Source organism: Diabrotica undecimpunctata, chromosome 3, assembly GCF_040954645.1.
Source record: "Diabrotica undecimpunctata isolate CICGRU chromosome 3, icDiaUnde3, whole genome shotgun sequence".
NCBI classification, from domain to species: domain Eukaryota; kingdom Metazoa; phylum Arthropoda; class Insecta; order Coleoptera; family Chrysomelidae; genus Diabrotica; species Diabrotica undecimpunctata.
Window position 1 is genome coordinate 113595999 of NC_092805.1, and position 24974 is coordinate 113620972.

General features: G+C 32.4%; 1 protein-coding gene across 1 annotated transcript in view; it reads left to right on the top strand.

Annotated features, from left to right (window-relative positions):
- LOC140437247 (putative inorganic phosphate cotransporter) overlaps positions 1-24974 on the top strand; it is a 49071-nt gene that overhangs the window by 15177 nt on the left and 8920 nt on the right. Inside the window, exons 3-7 of the mRNA XM_072526653.1 lie at positions 1299-1617; positions 4635-4852; positions 8385-8534; positions 10920-11052; positions 14923-15179. Coding sequence (XP_072382754.1) covers positions 1299-1617; positions 4635-4852; positions 8385-8534; positions 10920-11052; positions 14923-15179 — 1077 coding nt within the window. The remainder of the gene's footprint in view (positions 1-1298; positions 1618-4634; positions 4853-8384; positions 8535-10919; positions 11053-14922; positions 15180-24974) is intronic.

The window sequence follows — 24974 nt, forward strand, 5'->3', positions numbered from 1 at the left end:
TTTGACTGCTTCCATATCGCCCTCTACTCTAGTTTGATTTCCCCTTATTCTAGTCTATGTTAGTGTTTTCGGTCATTTGTACATTGATTACTAGTTCAACCTTCTTTGTTAATACTTTTAGTTTTGAATAAATTTCCGTTGCCTGCCTTTCTAATAAATACGATATAATATTATGTAATCGTCATAAGTTGCATTGATTTGCTGGTTAGAAAATTTTATTTTTAAAAATTCAGCTCTTCAGAGTTCAATATTCAAGAGTCAAGTTGAGCTATAAAGCCCATCGTCTTGATGTAGCTCTTTGACTATTTGAAAGCTTCCATAAAGATAAAGACATTATTATTGTAAATCTCATTGTTTGTATGATGTTTTATAGTTGGCTTTTCTTAGTAGATGCTCAATTCTTCACATTAGAAAATCCATGTTTTATTTTACGCTGTATTAATTCTTATAATTTTCAACCTTAATATTAAAAATCGTTACCATTACGTGAATACAATCCCTAGTAATCATTACTACTCCCACTTTAAACCCACCCCTTTAGATATATAGATAGTTTTAAAATAGCAAACAGAAAATCTCTTTCTGGTCTTGAAGTTCGTACTGAATAGAAATGCCTTTTTGGACTCTCTCTCGACTGTTGACTGCCACTAGCAACAGACTCTCCCTCTCTCTCACTCTCTTCTATCTGAGTTCAACGCAAACGGACGTTTTCACAGGTCTCTCTGATAGTTACCGAAAAATACTGCGAATCCTCTTGACTTTTGAATCGTATACACCACAGACGCAAATAATGTGCTCTATCTCCTCGGTTGTGGTTGGTCCTATAAATACGAGTGTGTGTTGTAACAGCAATATTTGATAAACTTAATTTGGCTATTATCTGTATAACTTATTATTATCTCGAATTATTTTGAACCAGCTCTATTTAATACAGTTCTTATACTCTGAAATTATAATATTAATTTGACATATTTACACCCTTTTGTGAAGTAGAATAATAGGTCTTTTTTATTCTGCTTCACAGTAATTTAGTTTTTGGTTGGTACTGGGCTCGATGTTTGTTTATTATCAGGTAGTTCCATGTAGGAATGCATTGCTTTTTCTGAATCGTAGCGATAAGACTATCCTGACCGATGCTTATCTAAAGGTCGAATTTTTTAAAGAGAGTGGGCGGCTAGCCTTTGCCCAAGCATCCTTTAGATCCATCCAAAGATGGAGTTACTTACTCATGTCATTAGACCTTAAACGTGATTTAAATCATTTAAAGTCAAATATCTCTAATATCGTTTGTCTTGCAGACATATCCAGACTGGAAAGACAAGAAAAACGTTATTTTATCTTCGTTTTCTTGGGGCCACGTATGGTTTCAAATAGGTGCTGGACAGCTAGCTAAAAATTATGGTCCAAAATATTTCCTCACCGCTGCAATTGCGATCTCAGCTACATGTATATTACTAATACCAATGTGCGCGGCGGAATTTGGATACCAAAGTATAATAGCCTTAAGAGTTATCGAAGGTGCTTGCCATGGAGTTCTGTTTCCTTCGGTGCATTATTTGCTGAGCAAATGGGCGCCTATCTCAGAGAGGGCACAATGGGGAGGATTTGTGTATGCAGGTAACTATCAATGTAAACACATGTAAACAATGTATTCAACATAAACAATATTTGCAATTCACTGTATTAACAAGATTTTTACTTATACATAGCTGATTTATTAATATTTACTTCCCACGCAATTAAAGAGAAAATTAACGAAAACTTCTTTTCCTCTTAACATTGTTAACATCATCGGTTCATTTCTATTACTACGTAAGTGTAGCTTGTCACGTAGGAATAAAAATATTATTTATTACTAAATATTTATTACTAAACTATTTATTACATTTTAAATGGATTCTAAAATAATAATAGGGATGTTCACTAATTTTTAAATATTGTTAAATTCAATAGGTTATAACATATATAAAAACATAGCAAACATAAAATTGTTTAAAAATATATATTTCTTAAGATAAATCAATTCTTAATTTCAATTCTGATGGAGGATAGAAAAACGGCTCCTCGCAGCGAGGCTACGGTGTGTGACGTCAGCAGTCGTATCGACAACTTGTTTTGTATACGTATTTACGAAGTGTGACCAGTTCTTTAAATATTTAATCACTGATAATGAAGCCAATTAAGTGGTGTTTTGATCCTGGGTGTCTAAATACATCTAAAAACAATTCTGGGAAGATTTTTATTACAGTTCCAAACAATTTAAGACCATATTCACATAAAATTGTCAAACCACAGGTTTTTATATCTGTACCTCTGAGGGATACTCTACAACACTATGTCCATTTTTTCAATTTTGACAATTTTACAGACTAATAATTAACTTTTATAACTTTATTTAAAGGAATAGACCACTAGGTCTTAAACCATTTGCTGATAAAGAAAGTGACCTTTAAAAGAACACCAAGTCCATTTTTACTTAGAGGGAAAAAAGACCATGTTAATGTTTTGTCCATCTACGCATGTGAATTACTGCCGCGCATATCTCTATGATGAGAGGTAGACTGTTAGTGATCTAATAATAATACTTTTGCTATTTATGGTGTGTTTACAGTGGTTTGTTACTAATAATAAGAAAAATGAACCATAATTCTCGTAGGAGAAAGATTCTTGAAGTACCTACTAAAAAGTTCTGCGAATTCTTCTACTGCATTTACAGTTAAGCTACCTTTTTGCTCATTATTTTTAAATTATTAAAAAACATAACCTCAAAAGGATAATGTAGTGATTTGATACCAACCTTAGACTAGCAATATTATTAAATATTTTACAACCAATATTATACGCCTTGTTTAATTTCAGAATCAAATAATACACCAAGCAATGATGTTTTAAATGAAGAGCATATTATTAGAGATGCCTTGAGTTGTGATAACGAAGATCAGTCTGATATAGAGAAAAGTTCTGATAAACTATTCGTAGTGGAAATGAAATAAGATCTGCATTACTAAAATGGGCAGATACTGTCATTCCTGACGGTAACATCGAAGAAATCATACTACGGTCTTACAAATGTTACGGCCAGAATAAAAATGTTAGCATTAATACTTGTTTAAAAAAGTAAAAATTGTCATCCAGAAGTTTCTACTAAAGAGTAATACCCACATGGAGGCGGACACTGCCCATGCACTGATAGAGCGAAAGAGAAAAAACTTAACATTTCTATTTACACGCCCTGGGACTGGCAGCCGTTAGTCAGATAAACCTCAATGAAATATACCGTACATACATTGGAACTAGAAGAATTTAAAAATTGAAGGTCTTTGTATGATGTCAAAACATCTTAAAATCCGCCTTTGATTAATAGAAAAGAGACATTAGCAAACAGCAAGTTCTTCTGTCAAACTGTGTTTAACTGCAAGTTAAACAAAACAGCATTGGAACTATGTTTTTAAAAAGTATTTTTCATGACGAAAACTAGGAAATTGACCTTGTTAGGTTTCGAAGGCGACACCTTACATTGCCAAAAGATTTGCAACTGGTATCACAAAGTCCAATACTTATATCACAACAAAAGTATAACGATCTATTGGCATTACTGTCAAATGTTCCTACATTTTACCATGATTTTTATTAAAACTTAAAGCATACCTACTAGTAATACTAATAGTGACTATCCAGAAGGAGACTTACTTGAGGATCACTGAGTGGTTTGTACCTAAAATGCCATTTTTACATACATATTTGTATTTGTAAAGGCAAATTGTATGGTTAAATAAATTTTGTCAGTAAAAGTCAAATAGGATTGTAGTTGTTATTGAATACCCCATATTAATTCTTACAGTACAATAACTTTATTAGATGAATACAACACCATGTCCGTTAAAAGGGTTAAAAAACACAGGAACAAATTTGTTTTTAATTATAACAAATGTATTATGTAAATAACAGTAAACAGAATGGTCTAGTAAAATATTGTTTCAATATCTTAATAAAGAGCTGCAGCAATAATACTTTTTGGTGAAAAAAAGTTTAAAACTACTCTCCTGTAAAGTTTTAAAAATGAACATAGTGTTGATTCCTTCCGAGGTACAGATATTTGCATTTATTTTTTCTTCTAACTTGCATAATAACTGCCTTTTCTAGTTTTTCTCTCTCTTTGTAGCAAACACCACTTGTTTGGCTTCATTATCACTGTAGAAATACTTAAAGAACTGGTTACACTTCGTAAATACGTATACACAACAAGTTGTCGATACGACTGCTGACGTCACACACCGTAGCCTCGCTGCGAGAAGCCGTTTTTCTAACCTCCATCAAAATTAAAATTAAGAATTGATTTATCTTAAAATATATATATTTTTAACAAATAAACAATTTCATGTTTACTATATTTTTATATATTTTATAATCTATTGAATTTATTTGAATTTAACTATATTTAAAAATTTGTGAAAATCCCTTTTTAGTTTAATTTGTAGTTGCCTGTTACATACTTTTTAAAAATTTTGCCTTTTGCCTTGTTTCTACAATATTTTGAATAATAGGTAAAAGCATTATTATGTGCATTAATCTAAAATCACTTTTTTTTTCTAAATTATTTAATAATGGCTGCAGCAGATTTAAAAATATTTTAGGACAAGTCTTGGGCAATTGCATGTCAATGCCAATAGCTGGAATAATATCCGATTCAGGTGCTGGTTGGCCGATGGCCTTTTACTTTTATGGGGTTTGTGGAATGGTGTGGACTCTGATATGGTTTATATTCGGATCTAATAATCCTGATAGTGACAAAAGAATATCGGAGGAAGAAAAGATGTGGCTTAAATCTCTAATACCAGATAAAAAGGAAGAGGTAAGTTATATTTTTTAAGACCTAAAATAAATGTATTAAACGTTTACGGCTGAGTGAACGTTTCATGTTCCATGTAAAAAACCTAATGCATCATGACGAAAGGTATACTATAGTTGCAATCGATCCCAAATTAAAGCAAGCGTAATTACCATTACTTTTAGGATAACGCCTTATCCAATAAAATTGTAGGATTTGAAACAAAAAATTATTGATGAATGTGAACTAATACATTATATACCTAATAATTTCATACATGATTTCAAGGATAGCGATATATTGGAAAGTTTGAGATTAAGATTAGTTTGTAAGGTTCTTTTTTGAGAACACCATACCTACGGTTTTTGTAACCTAGAACTAAAAACCTATATCGCGAGACCACTTTTCGAGTCGAAAACTGTTGAAGTTAAATTTTTATCTTTGCCTTTTACATAAACAAGCTTTTGCAATCTTTTGCAATCTTTTGCATAAAAATTGGCTTCTGAAGGAGTTTCTAATGTCATTAATGACGATTAACAAGAGTCTAGGGCTAATAATTGAGCTTTGGGGAATTCCATTTTCTCTCTTCTATTTTTCGGAATGGTAGTTGTTAACTCTTACACGAAATGATATGTTTTCTAGAAAGAAACCTAATAAAATGTATTATTAAAATAATAATATAAATTTATTTTTATTAAATAGCATATTTAATTAAAAAACAATTTCCACGAATATTCCATGACTGTAACCTTTTTAAGATGTATCATTTGTTGATAAGGATTCAGGAATGGATTTAGAAGAAACAAGTAATAAGTTGACTGCTATTTGAATGAATTGCATTTCTTGTTGGTTTAAGTTTATCGGGACAGTTGGTGGTGATGTATCCAGACTTTTTTTGGGGTTCGAACAGGCCATAGTTTCTTGAGATAAAAATATTCTATAATGTTGTATCATCGAAGTCTAAGGTGAATGAGTCGGATAAAAAGTAATTATGGGGACTAACGTATATCTGTCTTCTGAAATTTAAAATATGATTATATTCGGGAAGAGTGGAACTGATTTTTAGAAAAGTGACAGGAGAGACCATATTAAGCGAAATATTTGTTAATAATATACTAACAGACTGTGTGGTATTGTGGGACATCTTCTTCTTCTTCTTACGATGCCTATCCGTTCCGGATGTTGGCGATCAACATGGCTATCCTAACTTTGCTTGCTGCTATTCTGAATAGTCCGGTTGTCGATGTTTTAAACCATTTTCTCAGGTTTGGAAGCCAAGATATTCTTCTTCTCCCTGGTCCTCTCGTTCCAAATACCTTGCCCTGAAGAATGAGTTGCAACAAGCCGTATCTCTGTTCATTCCTCATAACATGGCCAAGATATTCTACTTTGCGCTCTTTGATGGTGTTAATAATCTCGCATTCCTTGCCTATGCTACGTAGGACCTCAACATTAGTCACACAATCCACCCATGAAATTCTTAAAATACGTCTGTAACACCACATCTCGAATGCCTCGAGTTTTCTTAAGGAAGCTTCGGAAAGTGTCCAGGCCTCTACTCCGTATAATAACGTAGAGAATACATAGAATCTAATGAGAGAGATTTTGGTAGCAAGTGGTAAATCGTGACTTCTGAAAAGAGACTTCATCATTATGAACGCCGATCTCGTTTTCCTATGCGTTGTTTTATTTCACTGGAGTGATCCCATTGGCTGTTAATGTTGGTACATACATACAATTGTGGGACATACAGTTAAGAAAACAATACGTTCCGCTGTTAAATTAGTCTTCTAGCTGGTACAATATTTTCTGGATTTTTATTTGTCCATGGTTTTGCATGAATTCGTCCACAATTTGTTTATTTGCAAGATACATACAAATCTGATTATTCGATAGTCGAGAGGAAAATATAATATTTTTGGGGTAAATAGAATGTCAAGCGCTAAAGACAATCGCTTGATATTCTGATGGAAATTGTGTAGAAGTTGCTGATGAATAGGATTTATTAGTATTTGTCTGTAATTGCGATACATGTGGTGTGTTAAAGAGACTGAATATTTGGTTCCATTGGACATGGGACATGTGTTCAACAATAATAAGGGCCACGCCAGTAAAAAAAACTGGTAGTGATCTGGTAAATTTGTATATGTGCGTATGTGTCTATAACTCTGTTTGTTTTAGGTCTTCCATTAATATAATATATTTCCTTCGTCATCTGTCTCTGCTTGTAAAGTTTTACATAAGTCATCGTTTTCTATTTTCCTGCACTATCAATCGGTTTATACGCTACGATTATGCTGGTTGTGTTTATATTGTCTATTTCTACTTCAAATATTAATACTCTGTTGTGTATATATCTTTCGTCTATTATGTTTTTATCTTTTCTGTTTGTACTATTAGGCCTACTCCTTCTGCACCCCATTTGTATGAGTCCGCTCATAACCCAACTGATGATGTATATGGATTCATATAAGAAACGTCTTCAACAATATATGATTAAGTAGCAAGATTCTTTAGTTTTCTACTTCAATTTTTTGACCGATAACCCTCCCACAAGTATCCTTCTAAACTACATTTTGTATATTTATGTATATATATATATATATATATATATATATATATATATATATATATATATATATATATATATATATATATAAATTATAAAATAATTAATATTAATGAAGAACTAAATTAAACATTTATCAACACTTTGATCAACATTACTATTTTATTCTTCAATAATTTACAAGACTAGCTTGCTCTGGTTCAATTGATCTATAGTTGGCGTTTATTGCACTCTCCATACCTCTACGTAATTTAGATACATCATCTTCAAAGTTGTTATATTTCAACATCTCCCACTGTTGGTCAATTGGCTTTAAGTAATGCTTTGACATATTAATTTTATAGTTCTCCCATTGACTGTGGGTTTAACTGAACTACTTGGATTATACCCCATTTATACACTCTGCTTTCAATTTTGATTTTTAATTTTTAGTATTTTAATTTCGTGGTTAGATATCTTCTTTTCTACAGTATTGATAATGCTTGGTAGACCCCTTTATTGTAGTCAACTACCCACTGTCTAAAAGATTGTTTAGTCTATTTCTTGCTTTTATACTCTACGTCCACTTTAGTTGCCCTCATACTAACACCCTAATTATTATAGACAGGTTTCAGTGTAAGATCTGGATTATGCAACCTACTTAAAATATTCTATAAGAATTTAATATTTCATCAGTTTGTCCTTATGTAGTGTAGTGTAATGTACAATTTTATGTTTATGACATTCTTTGATTGTTGAATAGGACAACATTGAAGTAAGTCTAAAACATTAATTCCATAAAAACTTTTATCAACCATCAACTTCGAGTTTTTTATCGAAGTTAATTAATTTTTCTTCAGTTAAAAAAACGTTTCTTGGCTTATTTCAGATGCCCCTGAAGATGCTTTATGAAGCGAAAGTACTTGGGCAAAATTTAATTATTAAACTGTGCTCGATATCTGCCTTTTATTTGATCAAAGTTCATTAATTAATTTATATCTATTTAAGGTACCTCCGACGCCTTGGAAATCTCTTTTTACCTCAGTGCCTTTTATAGCCATAATAATTACTCACTGTGGACAAAACTGGGGATTTTGGACCTTATTGACGGAGATTCCTAGCTTTATGAAGTCTGTTATGAAATATTCAATAGCAAAGGTGAGTATTCAATAGTGTTGCCCAAAATCGGTCTTGTTCTTGCAGTCTTAGTCTTGTTCTTGCGTTTTCAAGACCAATACTGTAACGATTATTTTACCTACCACATAGAGTATTACTATAAGGGGTTGAAAATTGGAGACAGAAATTACTGGGGTGGAGATAGGGTAAGCAAAACAAACCGGAACGTTTGCGAACGGCTACTCAGGGTTTCTCTGAAGAGCAGGATCGTGGATAAGTGAATAACAAGATGGGATTGGATTGGGGCAACTACAAAAAGTAAAGCAAAAGGGATACTTACCTGAAAGCTATTTAAAATAAGGACGCCGCTTAGAAGAATCTTCCTGCTGGATGAAAGAAAAGGCTCTTCCTTCCTAAAAAATACAAAAGGGGGTTAGAAACTTCTCAAAAGAAAAAAAAACAAATTGGTTTAGAGAAAAATAAATATTTATTGTTGTCTCACCACAAACAGTTACAACTATAAATAGTACAAAAAATACTATATAAATAGTTACAAAAATAAATAAAAAATAAGAAAAGAACAAACTTACTACCTTCTATCCATTTACAAATTCTAGAAGTTGAAGATACTATAAAACTTACAATTGTTAATGGGCGACAATTTGTAACGGAAAAAATTAGAAATGAAAAATAGCTTTTAAATGGACCTATGCATAGTGGTTAACCTTTTTTTAAAAAACAAAAACAAAAACAAAACAAAATCCCAATTATGATTAGGTATTTACCAAAGTCAAATACCAAATGTCAAAAAAATAAAACTAGCTGTCAGATGTCAATATTAAATGCTGAAACTTTGAAAATAATTAATATGGCAGGTTAGCCACACCCTAACATTTATAATTTTACTTATCCTTATTACAATTTCTTAACCTAGCAAATATATATCTTTGCTTTAAGAGTTCAACAAAAAAGTTGCCTGGATTTCACTAAATGTAAATTTTATTTCTTTAAAATTTCTGGGGTTGTAACTGGAGATTCACAGCCACGCAAAAAACTGCATCTATAGTCTGGAATAATGACGTGGGACAAAAAAAACGAGGATGGAAACTGAACCCTGGGATGCAAACTTTGAACCTTGGCTTCTTAAAAACCCAAACACAACTGGAACGCAACTGGACACAACTTAACCATGTATTTATCCTTCAAAGTTGTTGTAAACGCCGTTTTACAAATATCTCAGATGAGAGACGGTATAAAAATAAAAAATAGTGATTACTATTTTAAAAGTGACACATTACCTTGAGTATAATCTACTTTTTCACAACAAATTTTTCCGGTTTCTTAACGCTGACACTCGCCGCGTGTTGTCTCTTAAGTAATTCTCCCAAACCTCCTTAACTTCACTTACTACACAATTAACTGCCACAATACTACACATTTTCCCACGAAAAGGGACGAAAAACGGAAATCCAATACGAATTTAAAGCTAAATTTCGACTGACACTGAAACCAACTGCTTTTGACAGCGACTCACCGAGAGTGAGTAATTTTTAAAAATTATTTGCCCAACTCGGTAAAAACAAAACGTATTCAGTTAAATTCCTATTTATTTGACGCGCATAATATCCTAAAGTGGCTCTCGATCAAAGACTATCCAAAAAATACCCACCTGTGATATATAAACAAACTTTAAAATGTGTTTATTATCAACTCCAGCGACGCAAAAAGGATTGAAATAATATTTCGGTATTTTAACTTATACAAGACCGCCTAATTTTAGCAAGACCAAGACCAAGACCGCCTAATTTTAGCAAGACTAAGACCAAGACTGACCGTGCAAGATTTAAGCAAGAACAAGACTAAGCCTGCAATACTCTAACGTCTTGCAGCTACGACTAAGTGTCGTTTTAGCGAGTATGTAGTTCAGGTATATGCTTAGAGACGCAAAAAATATGTAACAAAAATTTGGAAAACTTGACTTATGCGCATTACGAACAATACCATAAATATATATGCCGAATCAAAATATAAATTAAAAGAACACTTGACTCATTTGACACATGCTCAAAGGTCATTACTACAATGTAAAAATAAAATATTTTGTACACTATTTCCCAGCAGACGACTTCTTCGCTCTGAAATTAATTGTCCAGATTTTTGAGAATAGCCGCCCTCTAATCATAAAATAATTTTCTTGCATTGCGACGCCGACAGTAATATCGCATCGAAACTTTTTAAAAATATGGGCGAAAAACGAAAGAGAAAAATGAAGTCTCAGAAAAAAATAAAAATTTACCTGAAATTAGTCAGTACTTTAAAAATTATGACTTTATTGATAAAAAACAAGTGGACAGTGCTCTGAAATTGAAGAATTTCAGACACCCTGTATGTAAAGATAACAGAGATATATATTTTTTTCACTTTCAGGGTAGTGTACTGGCAGCTCTACCATATTTTATTATGTGGTTAACGAGTTTATTCTTAGGACCATTAGCTGATTTTATAATAGATAGAGGTTATGTTAGTCTAATAAGAAGTAGAAAAATCTTTAACTCTATTGGTAAGTTTTCAATGTAAATTTTTAAATATATGTTATCTAAATTCGACTCATGTTAGGCCTAATAATGAGAACAGATTAAAAAAAAAATTGCGTAAATATTGCTGTAGACGGAGATATATCTGAATCTCACATTTTTTAGGCTAATTATCAAATTTTGTAAAATTTTGAAAACTGTCAGATGTCAAATTATTAAAATATCAATTAAAAAAATTAACTTAAAGAAAAACAAAAAGTTGCGAATACAAAAAAATATCGAAGACTATATTTGGGTTTTATGGGATAAATTACTCATAAACATAAGTTACTAACAATATACATTTTTTGTGTTTGCAATAGACAAGAATTAACAGCGTAGATTTTTTAATATCTCAGTTCCAAGTATCCTAAGCTACATTTTTTTATAAACCTGTAGCATTTTCGTTTCACCCTGTATATCATGGTATCCGAAAAAGATCCTTAATCTTTTTGCGTTTCTGAGATTAATAAAATAAACATTTTCGAGTCTGTTTATGATAAGCAAAATGTATGTCTGTTTTTGTTTGTAATGAATTACGTTCGTCGGAAAACTTGAATAGAAGGACGTGAGAAAGAAAGGATTAGCAGTCGATAAAATATTCGATGTGGTTGAGTGGGGACAAAAAATGCTAAGAGAAATTTGATTTTGGTTTTTCGCTTCCATGTGGAGCAATTTCGTTTGACCCGGTATATTGTGGGATCCGGAAAAGATCCTTAAATATTTTTGCGTTTCTGAGATTGATAACCTAAACATTTTGGAGTCTGTTTTTGTTTGTAATGAATTGCGTTGGTCGGAAAACTTGAATAGAAGGACGTGGAAAGAAAGGATTAGAAATCGGTAAAAGATTTGATTTGGTTGAGTGGTGACAAGGAATGTTAAGAGAAATTTGATTTTGGTTTTTCCACTTCCATGAAAAAGATTGTAGAGGTAGTAAGTCCTAGACTTCTCGGTAGGCGATCGTAGCGGTACGATGTAATAAGTCCGCACTTCCCAGTGGAGACCCAGTAGCACAGTATATTTTCGATTATATCTTTATCGAGATATACGTATATCTCGATGAATATAATAATATAATATAGATCTCGATTATATATTCATCATTATATCGATTCATCTAAGGTTGGAAATAATTTTTGAAGATTAAATGTACCTTTGGAAGTAGTGTAGTTGGGTGACAATATGCAGTCAATGAAATAGTATGAGAGATCTGAGTTGCCCATGAAAAGTGTTTTAAGTTGCAGTTTATGAAGTTTTTGGGGATAGAAGAACAAAATGTAAGTTATAATATTTTCTTGTTTCGCCTTTTTTTCTGATCAAACAAATTAATGAAACCTGAAATTTTCTATGAAGGCATTTGGTCAAACAAATTGTTTTACCTAATCAAGCCTGATTTCATTTAAACTATTTTTACATATTATGTATTTAGTGCAGCAAAGTGCAAAGTTTTTTTTTATATTGAAACAAACATTCTTTGCTTAGTCACCCCATTGCTCGCTCCTACTGCTAACATCGAAGTCCTGATGACCAAATTCAGACTTCTACAACAAAACCGATCACTCTCACGGCCGGTCCACTGAGAAGTGACCTCATCCTCAAAAATCGGTATGAGCTAAGCGGAAAGGTTCTTGTGTATTTTCTGCGTAAATATCTTGGTGGAACCAAGATCAAACGGAAGAGCAATTTGTTTATTATAAAAAGATTGCAAAATGTTTAGATTATCAACATGAGAGATGCAAAAAGATTAAGAATCTTTTTCAGTGTTTTATGATATACGGGGTGAAATAAAAATCCTACAATTTATAGGTATTTTTTAATAGATAGTAAGTGTTAATGCCGATAACATCATGATAATATACTAGATCTAAGGTAATGTCTAAGTATTTTTGCTAAATTGTACTATTTAAATTCATCTTATACCTTTACCCAGTTATAAAGGTATTCGTTACTCCTAAACCATATACAAGTTTAGTATTTGTTTAATACCTGATTTGTTTTATTTACATTTTTGTTTTTTTCGTCATCTGCTTTGTGTTAGTAATGTTTACTTTGCTAATGTGTTGACATTCCGTAATACTTTTATCTGTCTGAACTTTTAAGTAATAAAAATTGTTAATTTATAGCCATTTTTTTTGTTTAATGCTTTCTTATAGTCTTCTTTTCTTCTGGTAACTAATAAGAAAGTAAATCTAACAGATTGTTTGCTTCCTTTTTTGACTATGTATGCATTTTGCTTTTTTAGAGAGGTTTAGCCTAAATCTTTTATCTTTTTAAGCCAATCTTCTCATAGGTGAAGTTTCGAGTTTTCCTCGCCCCTCAACAAAGGACTCGGTGGCTCCCTTTATTTCCCCCCCTTCCTTTTAGTACCAAATTCCGTCATTTTCATTGGTATATTTCAATTCTCAATATTTTAAATATACCGTCATTCCAAATCTATAGGCCCACGTTCCAAAGCTCATAGTTGTGTCCTTCAAAACACCTGAGCGCCGGTTTGCAAGGTGAACCGACTTTCACTTGGATTTTTTCTTTTTCTTTCAATCCCCTACTTCCCATCCAGACAAGTTACATTACAAAACTAACTAAATTACATACCCTATGATTTATAATATCAGAGACAGAAAGACGGTCATTCGCCATCTGCCACGCGGATGGCAGATGCCCTGCATTGAAATTAAATCTAAGACCGTTTTTCTGTTTTAGTTTTTTTACTTGGTTTCGAGTACTAGAAACTAAATTCACTAAGAATTTTTACCGTGATGGACTGCATGTGGAATGTATATTATAGATTCCCTTGTCGACTAATTTATCAATCTGTCTGCTTTGCAAGTTGTAGAAAGCGCAGTGGTAAAAATTTGAATTTAGTTTCGCTAAGTAGAAAATCTTGTAAATAGCTAAATTGTACGAACAGCTTTTAAAAGGCCACATATATGCAAACACAGAAGTAACCTCTTTAGTTGCACAGGATACAAAGAGATGGGTGGCTCTTATCCTGCTTGCCGTCAAGAATGCCTTTAATACGGCATCATGGGAAAAAATCATGTCCAGGCTGAGAGAATTGGGCGTTATTGAGTACCTGGTCAATGTAATTGACAGATACTTTACTGACAGGTCCATAAGAGAAAAAGATACCAGCATAAGTTTGTCGCAGGGTGTTCCGCAGAGTTCAGTACTAGGTCCCATCCTCTGGGATGGGACCTAGATTTTTTATTTGGGCCACACTTGATACTACCTGTTACCCGAAACGTCGATGTAATGATCTTGAATGGTGCAGAGGATGATTGGATTAAGACTAGGAATGTAATTAGATTGTCTATAAGAAACGCATGATAACTGACCCAGGGTTAGAAGACGACGTGGTGAAAGACGAATTCCACAGTTCTTTGTCAAACGGAAGGTGCTCCGCATTTTTGGATTTATGGTGTGGGGTGCCATCGCTTATGGTTGAGATACGTAGGAGAAATTCTGAAACCCTATCTCATACCCTACCTGTAGACGCCCCAACATCCGATTTTTTAAAAGGGGAATGCAAGGTGGGCTCCGAGATCCTCAGATTTATTTATAATTGAACACGCGTGGGACATAATGGGTCGGAGGCTACTTAATTTAGAGCATCTTGCGCAAATTTTGAGAGCCCATTGAGGAGTATCAATATAGCAATAAATGATTTACCCCTGTAAGTTGTTTTAGCCGTATTGAAAGGATCGTTTGTTTATTATACTACCATATAAATATAATTGTACAAAATATTTTTAAAATATAATAATTTATAATGGGTATTCGGATTTCTATGTTACTTATTTATACTATTTAAGTTTTATGTAACAAATTTTTCTTAACTTTTTTCTTATTATTTTCAGGTTTCTTTATACCGGCTCTGGCTCTAATATCAATTTCGTTTATACAAAGCGATAATAAGTGGTTAATAGAAACAATTCTGGTAATAACAGTGGCCTTCAATGCTGGACACTACAGTGGATTTAACATTAATCATATTGACTTGTCACCAGTTTTTGCAGGAACTATGATGGGTATAACCAACACGATTTCTGCGCTTTTCACTATTATGGCACCCCTAGCAGTAGACGCTGTCAAGTACCTTTCGAATTATACTGAGGTATTTTTATAATTTAATTTCAATTTTATAAGAATTTACAATTTAATCTGCCGTAAAACAACATAGAAAAACAGTTTTTTTTCTATATTGTAAAAGAAGTAAAAAATTTTATAGACAAGCTTCGAAAACATTTTTTATATTAAGAACCAAATAATTTCAGTGAAATTATAATTTTTTTTTACTTTACTTTTCTAAGAAGTTGCTTATTTTATAAAAATTACCATAAAATGATTAGGATCTTACCAGGATCTTACCTTATGAAAAGGAATGATCTGCGAATTATTGTAGGTCTCCTAACAGTATACTGTCGTCTTAAGAGACACATGAATAAAATCGATCTGATAGAAAGTGCGAATTGCAGATTTTGTCAGGCTGAAGAAGAGAAGATGGAAAACTTTCTATGCAACCGCCCAGGGTTAGATAGAATAAGGCTCAATACATTTGAGCCTTAATAACTTGTGTCCTACGACTTCATAGAAATGTCATCAAAGACAATAATTGCCTTTGTTAAAGGACAAGGCTGGGCTAAAAGGACAACCTTAACTTAGAGATGAGCTACAATAGACTTCTTAAGTCGAAAGGGTTGTTAAGCTACCATTCATATTAAACCTAACCTAAACTAACCATAAATGTAAATTTGAGAATTTAAGAATATAAAAGAAAGATGACTGTTAAACTTAGATTTAATAGTGTTCTTTCTTAATAGAAAAAAGTAATATCAGAGAAGGTATTGCCCTAAAAGACCTATTGCCCCAAATCCAATACTTTTTCCTCGCAAGGCGGAGAAAAAAGTATGTGCTTACCAAAATAGGAAATTACGTATCGAGTATCAAGAATTATAGTATAGATAACGAAAAATCAACTACACAGAAATCATCACTTGAACAGAAGGGGGGCAGATTTATTTTAACAGGCGAAGTTGATTTCCATAGGTTCAAATATCAGACTTTTTTTTATTTATTTAGATTGAGAAGTACTGGTAACTACTGGTGTTTTAGATTTTGTTGGTGAGATATTTTAGGAGAAAAATATGTGGAAATTGGTTTTTTCGGTTAATTGATTTACAGTACAAATTTCAAAACAACCAATACTGGAAGACAATATTCTGAATGAGATATGAATATAATTTGGATGGAATGGATATATAATTTGGATTTGAATATTCTACCAACATTATACTCTTAAACTTGATTAAGAAAAGGATGCGCATCACCTGAAAAGGAGCAGCACAAACACCAATGAAAGAGGAAAGTCCTTACTAAAACTGGTTATCGAATATGATTTAGATATTTTGAATGTAGGAAATAAACGAACTTTCGTAACCATACAACGTTAAAGGTAACTGATACAAAAATAGACATCAGTCGTGTGGCTAGAATTATTAAAAAGTGGCATTTGTCAGATAAGATATCTTACTCGGACACTCATACATTTGTTTTAAAATAATAGTTTATAAGCCTGTCAAGGAGACCTATTACAACCTCCGTAAAACCGACCGAAAAGCATATCAAGCCGACCTGTAATAGGGTTTGATCGGTATATCACAAAAGATATGGCATACACTGGACCTAGGCTTAGCTGCCGAACAATTTTAAGTAGTTGTCATAGCGGCATTCAAAGATAATAATTGTCCGGAGACAATGAACAATTCCAACAGGATAGAACTGGGGTGGAGTAAAAATCTTGCAAATCAAAAAACAGACGAATTTTATTTTGCCAGACTGTAGAAATGACAAAGCTCCATACAATTCGAAAGTTAAAGCTCTAAAGTTATTAAAGTTGAGTGTTCTTAGACGCTTTTCTACAAAAGAAGTCAAGTGAATAGAGAGTTATTGAAAACGTAATATGATAGTCGCCTTTATTACAGGATCCTTTAATAAAAGACAAAACACTTCATGTCTAAACGAGAGTTATTGCTAAGATGTTAAAGAAAACTTTTATTTTGACATATGACAATAAATATTTTTGTACATGAAAATAACCTATACTTTATTCATGCCTATAAGATCCTATTTGTTACCTATATACAAAATCCTAGGTAAAATCTTAAAATAAGATCATTGAAAGGAGTGAAACGTTTATTTATACGTGAAATTTAATTAAATTGTTATTTTAAGAATACTATAATAATTCATAATACGGATCTTACAATGTGGAAGTACAATTAGATATGGCTAGTATACTGGCGCGAATGATAAATAAAAAAAGTTGTTTAATATGAATGTTATCGGCATCGGTATAAAGTAAAACGAAGATTTATTAATTGAGAATAATAATACTAAAAACAATATTCATTAAATAAAACAGAACATCATACAACAAATTTGATCAAATATCCATATAAATATAAGTGAAGTTACACGTCTTTCTCCGTTTTCTCCGTTTTCTCCGTTTCTTTTTAACATAGCTATAGACTATGTTCTCTCCAAACTAGACTCCGACACAAGAGGGATACAATGGACGTTAACCACACGCCTAAGCGATCTAGAATACGCGGACGATATCTGCCTATTAGGTCAAAGGTTCCAAGATCTGACTTACCAATTGGAAACACTTTCCACTGAAGCCAATAAAATAGGTTTGAAAATCAATATTAGTGAAACTAAGTCCATGAGAATCAATGCAAGGAACAACACGCTATTTAATATCGACAATATGCAGATTGAAAATGTGGAAAACTTTACGTATCTTGGAAGTGTCATAACAGAAAACGGAGGTACAGAAGACGATATTCGTATGAGGATACGAAAAGTCCAACAAGCTTTCAGCACGCTCAACCCTATTTGGAGATCTGGCGAGTATACTACAAGGACAAAGATCTGAATATTCCGATCAAATGTCATGCCTGTTCAACTCTACGGATGTGAAACCTGGAAAGTGACAAACACCCTCACAGACAAACTGCAGGTCTTTGTTAACAAATGTCTATGAAGAATTGTTCGTATATTCTGGCCTAACACCATCAGAAACGAAGATCTGCTACACCTGACTGAACAAAAGAGGGTACAAAATGAAATTAAGTCCAGAAAGTGGAGTTGGATCGGTCACACACTCCGAAAAAATAGTTCCAGTATCGCAAAGACTGCCCTAGAGTGGAATCCCAAGGGAAAAGAAAAAGAGGTAGCCCAGTACAAACTTGGAGAAGATCCATCATGGACGAGATAAGAGGCCAAGGAAAGTCTTGGAATGAGGTGAAGGCCTTAGCGCAAAATAGAACCCGATGGCGCGTTTTCACTGAAGCTCTATGCTCCACTTAGGAGTTCAAGAACCTTATATATACATGTCTTTCTCACTTCTGCTCGTAATTTGACAAGTTACGTCAAAAGGGATCTTTAAATAAAAGTTCTCTGACCTACGCCTGTATTTTATTAAAGCACAAAAATAAAGGACGCAGAACTTGGCATACTTATATGTCAAAATAAAGGTGCTTTTATTACAGGACGACATAAAAAACCTCTTCAATAATTTTCTAATACTGCTAATAAAATATGCAATATATAATAATATATAATATGCAAACCTAGAGAAAATAGCACTACGAATAAGGTCCTCTAAATCTAAATGGTATAAATCTAAGTTTAATTTGTTAAGTAAAGTACCTTAATGTAATACTTGGCTTATTGTGATTAGAAGATAAAATGAATTTCTAAGAAAGCAGTGATTACTTATCCAATGTGTGGTGGTGCTAAATTAAACAATAATATATGAATCAGTGGTATGGTGACTAGGTCTAGCAAAAAAATTGCATCTAAAATTAAGCAAGGTGCAAATACTTGCTTGTCTAAGAATTAAAGAGGTTCTGAGGGATGCACCAACAGCAGATATGGAAGTCCTGCTTGACCTCTCTTCTCTGCACATCGTTATAAAGGCGAAAAAGGGATATTATAGACTGCTAGAAAACCTGAGTAATGTAGTGGTTATATTGGAACACAATGACATTAATATAGTCATTTATGTACCAAGAGTATTAAATAGATGTTTATGCCCAGAGGGCGACGATGTTACAAACCCGGGGGGCTCTGACCCGAAGGTTTCTAAGTTGTCCGAGGGCATATACATCTATTAATACCCGCTGTGCATACAAACTTTTATGTCATACTAGTTCGTTATTGCATCTACAAATAAATATGTTCCAAAAAAATCCGAAAATTCGATTTCTTTTTGACAATATATTTACTAGTAGACATTGTATCGTCCGTGTTATGTTGCTACGCTACGGAAATCTTATTATCTTTTTGTTTGTATCTTTATGCCCGCGCGGGCATACAGTACACTATTACGTAGTTGGTAGCTAAGCAATAAAAACACAATAATAAACTAATATGATATAAATAACATTAGTAATATCGAATTCATAATAACTTCTGATCATGCGGTAACCAGATACAGGCCTAAAGTACCTTTTCAAATGGAAATCCACCCACTGGAGGAATAGGAAAGAAAAAAGACATAATCTAGGGTTTAGGATTACATCTCGTATTCAAGCGACTCTGAAACTGCAGAGGAGATGGGCGCAAAAATTTACAGTACTTAGTGGTGGAAATAAAAACATTTTTATTGCACTAGAAAACTTCTTCTTCCTGTGCCCTGCTCGATTATCGTATATTGGCTATCAAGTTGGCTGTACTAATTTTGTTAACGGCAGCACGGAAAAGGGATACAGAGGATCTATTAAATCATTTCCTCTGGTTTTTAAGCAATGACGTTCTTCTTAGATCTAGCCCTTCTTCTTCCATTTATCTTGCCTTGTATTATTCAATGAAGTATATTATATAGGCGACGCATATGGCCAAAATGCTTTAGCTTTAGCTAGTAGCTTTTCATTCAACCTTTTTAGGAATTCTATCTACACAACTTATTCGTAGAATTCTGCGATACACCCAGATTTCAAAGGCTTCAAGTTTTCTTAGAAGTGTATCCGTTAACGTCCAACCTTCGTCAGCATATAAAAAAAATAGAGAACACATACCACCTTAGTAATCTAATTTTTAGTCTCAAAGTAATATTGATTCCACATTAGTTCCACAGTTCTCATTTAGATTACAACCAAAATAAGTGATACTGTTAATTCTCTCCAGTTGTTCTTCATAAGCTGTTAACACTAGGAGACTATAGCTGTGTATTCCAGACAGAAATTTATGCTATCTTTTATTGTGCATCAGAAATGAATATAAGGGCTTTTAAACTTAAGCGGATATATATATATATATATATATATATATATATATATATATATATATATATATATATATATATATATATATATATATATTTCTTTGTAGTACCAATTGACTTCTGGACGAAAAGTATTCCCATTTGGCATCCGTGAATATTCACGGGCCACAATATACAGCGAATTCTGTTGCGGTACCAATTGGCATCAATCGCTGTTGCGGTTTCTTTGGCATCGATTGGCTTTGGACCTTTAGCATCCATTGGTTTATGACTCAAGTCGACAATAATACCTAAAGGTTTCGGTGGAATTCTACCTGAGTCAATTCATCTGTTCAGTCATTGTAATATTTTGTTGTCGAAACGGATGTTTAAAAATTTAACTTGTTAGAGTATATTACACTTTATCTATAAATTGTAGGCAGGTAGTTATTGCTTTTTTCGAGATTGAATATTTTTCTTTTAAAATTATGACAGCTTCAAATTTGATTTAATTTGCTAAATACTTTTATTTTACATTTTTTAAGCTCAGTAATTTAAAAATGTTTTATCGTCTTTTAACAACTTCTAGTCTGATTATTCCCTGAGTAAAAGAGCTCTGTTGTAATGAATTATTTGGTATTACTAAAGAAATTCTGGTATAGTAGGATTAAATGTTAAAATTAAATGTTACAATGATTGTAACTTCATGTCTTGGGCTGTTACGTCGCATTATGGGCTATATGGGCTGTATTTTCTCGTTCTTGTTCGTATTTCTCTTCGATTTGCATTTTCGATGACACTTTCCAATATTTTAGCAAATTCAAAGTCCATGAAAAATACTTAGAAAGCAAACAAAAGTACTTATAAGAGTATACGACCATTTGATAACACTCACTGTGAAAATTTTTGCAAGTGAAGATGTTTAAGACAACAGGCACATTATTGCCGAACGCAAAGTGCACATAACTTTCTCCTTTATTTTTTGGTATCTGACTTCTTACAACTGTGTGTATTTTTCTTTCCTCTGCCCATACTTCTCGTACGTCACTGAATCTGGTTTGATGTGGTATTATATAATAATAGATGCACAATTAAAACGAACCAGATTCTTTTACATTAAAAAGAGATAAAATATTATGTCCATATACTATGAAAAGCAATAATAAAAAAAGAGTCGTATTTTAACACATATTTGTTTTTCTTTAACCGTTTGTTAATAAATAATATATCAAAATTTATTCAAACATAAAAATAAGAATTACCTGTTATGAAGGCACTACATAGGTAATTATTATCTGTACCTAACAAAAACCAATTTTATCAAAATCAACCTAGTTTGAAATATATGGAGTCTCGATTATATCTCATGGTTGTGTTTGCCCTACGTAGAAAAAAATAAAATAAAATTACTGAAATCTCTTGGGAATTGAAGTACTCAAGAATTGAAAAGATGTTGAAATTACTGTAACTTTGAAGAAGTTGAAAATCAAATGTTTAAAGGTACACTTCTTTTAAACAAAATTCAGAATCAGTATTTTATCTCTTAACTTCATTAGAAGTGAATAATAAAGAAGTTATATACATACAAAAGGTTTTTGTAAGAAACACAGTTGCAAACATATAATTTACAAAATTTCTTGGTCTCTCTTTTTAAAATGGCGATACATAGCTTTCAACGTAAACAAAGTTTTAGGAGTAGTGTCCACTTAATAGCTTCTAATGGTAATAGTGGGTTAGGGACAATTAAAACCTAGTTAATGTTTAAAATTTGCCAATGTTTTTACTTTATTTTAAGTCTTTATCAAGGCTATACATGGCACATACCTATAATGGTACATAAAATGATCCATTGTGATTTATATACAGTGAGGTCCTAAGGTAACGGATAAATTCAATATTTTTGTAACTAAAAATCTTTTGACGAAATCCTCATGTAGGTCGGTTTTTATTTTTTGTTGTGCATTTTTTTCAATAGAATCTTTTTATACAGGGCGTGTCGTGTAACAGTGGCCAATACCAACTTTCTTATTTTAGATACAACACCCTGTGTATTATTATATTTTTGAATTTCTTAGAATATTAGGTAAAATTTATATTTAATCTTCTATTCTTATCTTTAACCGTTTTTAAGTAATCGAGGTTGGAAAAGTGACATTTCGTGTATTTTTCCTCACAAAATCTAAACAGTTCGACCTAGAGTAAAATGGTATTTACATTATTATCTTACTTTTTAATATGCTATCTAGTGGTATCAAACCCAGAGATGATAGGATTATATTCAAAAGGACAAATTTTGAAATTTAGGGCCGACCACGACAATTTTCGTATTTTATTTTTATTTAATACCACTAGATAGCATATTAAAAACTAAGATAGTAATATAAAAACTAATTAAAATGGACCAAATCCAATAGTTGGCTGTATACCCTGAATCAATATAAAGACAAAAGCTTTTTGTAAATATAAAAAGCTTTTGTCTTAATATAAAAACCATTTTACTCTAGATCGAACTGTTTAGATTTTGTGAGCAATTGTCACTTTTCCAACCTCGATTACTCAAAAACAGTTAAAGATAGGAATAGAAGATTGAATATAAATTTTATCTAGAATATTCTTAGAAATCAAAAGATATAATAATATACAGGGTGTTGTATTTAAAATAAGAAAGTTGGTATTGGCCACTCTTACACGACACGCCCTGTATAAAAAGATTATATTGAAAAAATGCACAACAAAAAACAAAAATCGACCTGTACGAGGATTTCGTCAAAATATTTTTAGTTACAAAAATATTGAATTTATCCGTTACTTTAGGACTCACATGTCGTATGGAAATAATCAACATTGACCACACCGGGTTTATTTAAAAAAATAGCCTCGATAAAAACGTAAAATAGGTAAAGTCTATACGTTAGCAATTGTACAAAACCCACTATTACCATTAGAAACATAGACTAGTTAGAAACTTTATTTTAAAACTAGAACAGCTAAGAAAAAATGAATGTTTGTCCAACCTCAAATTCTATCTACAACATTTCATTCGATTTACAAAATCCAAGAGAAAATATTAATATGACGACGTTTTAAAACGTTAATAAAATTAGGTTTAATTCAATAAGAAAGTAATGAAGGATACATTAAAACTATAGGATTGTAATAGAATATTTTATTGAAACTCGTAATCACTTGAATGAATTATTGTGATTTATATTTATTTTGTACAAATACTTTTATTGTGTCCCATTTCCTGTTTTTAAAAACATTTGGATACTTTTCTACCAAATTTAAAACTTCCATTTTTTTTGGCGGAATTTTCTTCTTAATATGACGTGCAAAGAATTTTTGCGTAAGTTCTTTTTCCTCTTTTGTCCATGGAACTAAATTACGTTTACCTTTCTCCTATATTCTATTTTGTGACGGGATGTTTACTTCATTTTGTTGAAGAATAGGTTGATTAGTATTTTCTTCGTCACTATCAGCTTCTTCTGCGTCTTCCAATATCTCGTTATCGACTTCAATCTCATTTAAATTTCGATTTTTATATCGGTCAATATTAGTGTTTTGAGCGAGCAATAATATTTTGGAAACTTTTGCGGTTTGGTAAATGTCTGACGGGAGACGATACCACTCATCATGAGTTTTTGAGGTATGCCCCATAAATTTTGCTAGTTGTTCTAGTTCACCCTTTTCCATTTTTAAAATTTGTATTATTGTTGCTATGTAGAAATGGTTTTAATTTATTAAATTTATTTGAACAAAACATGATTCCTTTATTCAGGTAATAAGATTTCTATATTATTAAAATTATTAAGACGCAAATATGTGTGAGGCAAAATTAATAACAAACTATGAACGAATAAATAAACGAAACACAAATATAGAGATATCAGCAGGAGTGGTGAGAAAAGCAAAGAATAGTAGAAGGCAGGAGAGTAATAATATCCCAGTTAAAGACAAAAAATGATCCAGAAATTGAAATTTCATAAGACACTTTAATAAAATATAGGTAGAAGAGCGAGCACTAAATCCTACATATCTGATCTACCCAAAAATGTATTACTTTGCTATACTATAAAATACTAGTTATGTTTGGATCAACAGAAACAACTACTCCGAGGGCTAATACCCCTACCGGCATTGAATTATACTATTGATCCTATAGTCGCAGAACAACACAACCCAACAAGTGTGAAACGCCAAACAGCTGTTTCGGTCCGCCAGACCTCATCAGTGACGCTTGGCTTCTCCATTGGAAAGTTGTTCGTTCTGCTTAAGGGTACAAGGTCCTCTGAATCTCAAATGTAGATGAGAATGCAATCCACTCTTAACTGATCAACATTTAATATGTCATCACAGGTGTTCCGTGTGCAATGCTGCCAGGTCACCCATGTACAGCTTGGAACAACAAGAGCCATTTGCTGATCGGTTTAGGTCACTGAAACCCAACCAATTATGTTTGGATCAACAGAAACAACTACTCCGAGGGCTAATACCCCTACCGGCATTGAATTATACTATTGATCCAATGGTCGCAGAACAACACAACCCATCAAGTGTGAAACGCCAAACAGCTGTTTCGGTCCGCCAGACCTTATCTGTGACGCTTGGCTTCTCCATTGGAAAGTTGTCCGTTCTGCTTAA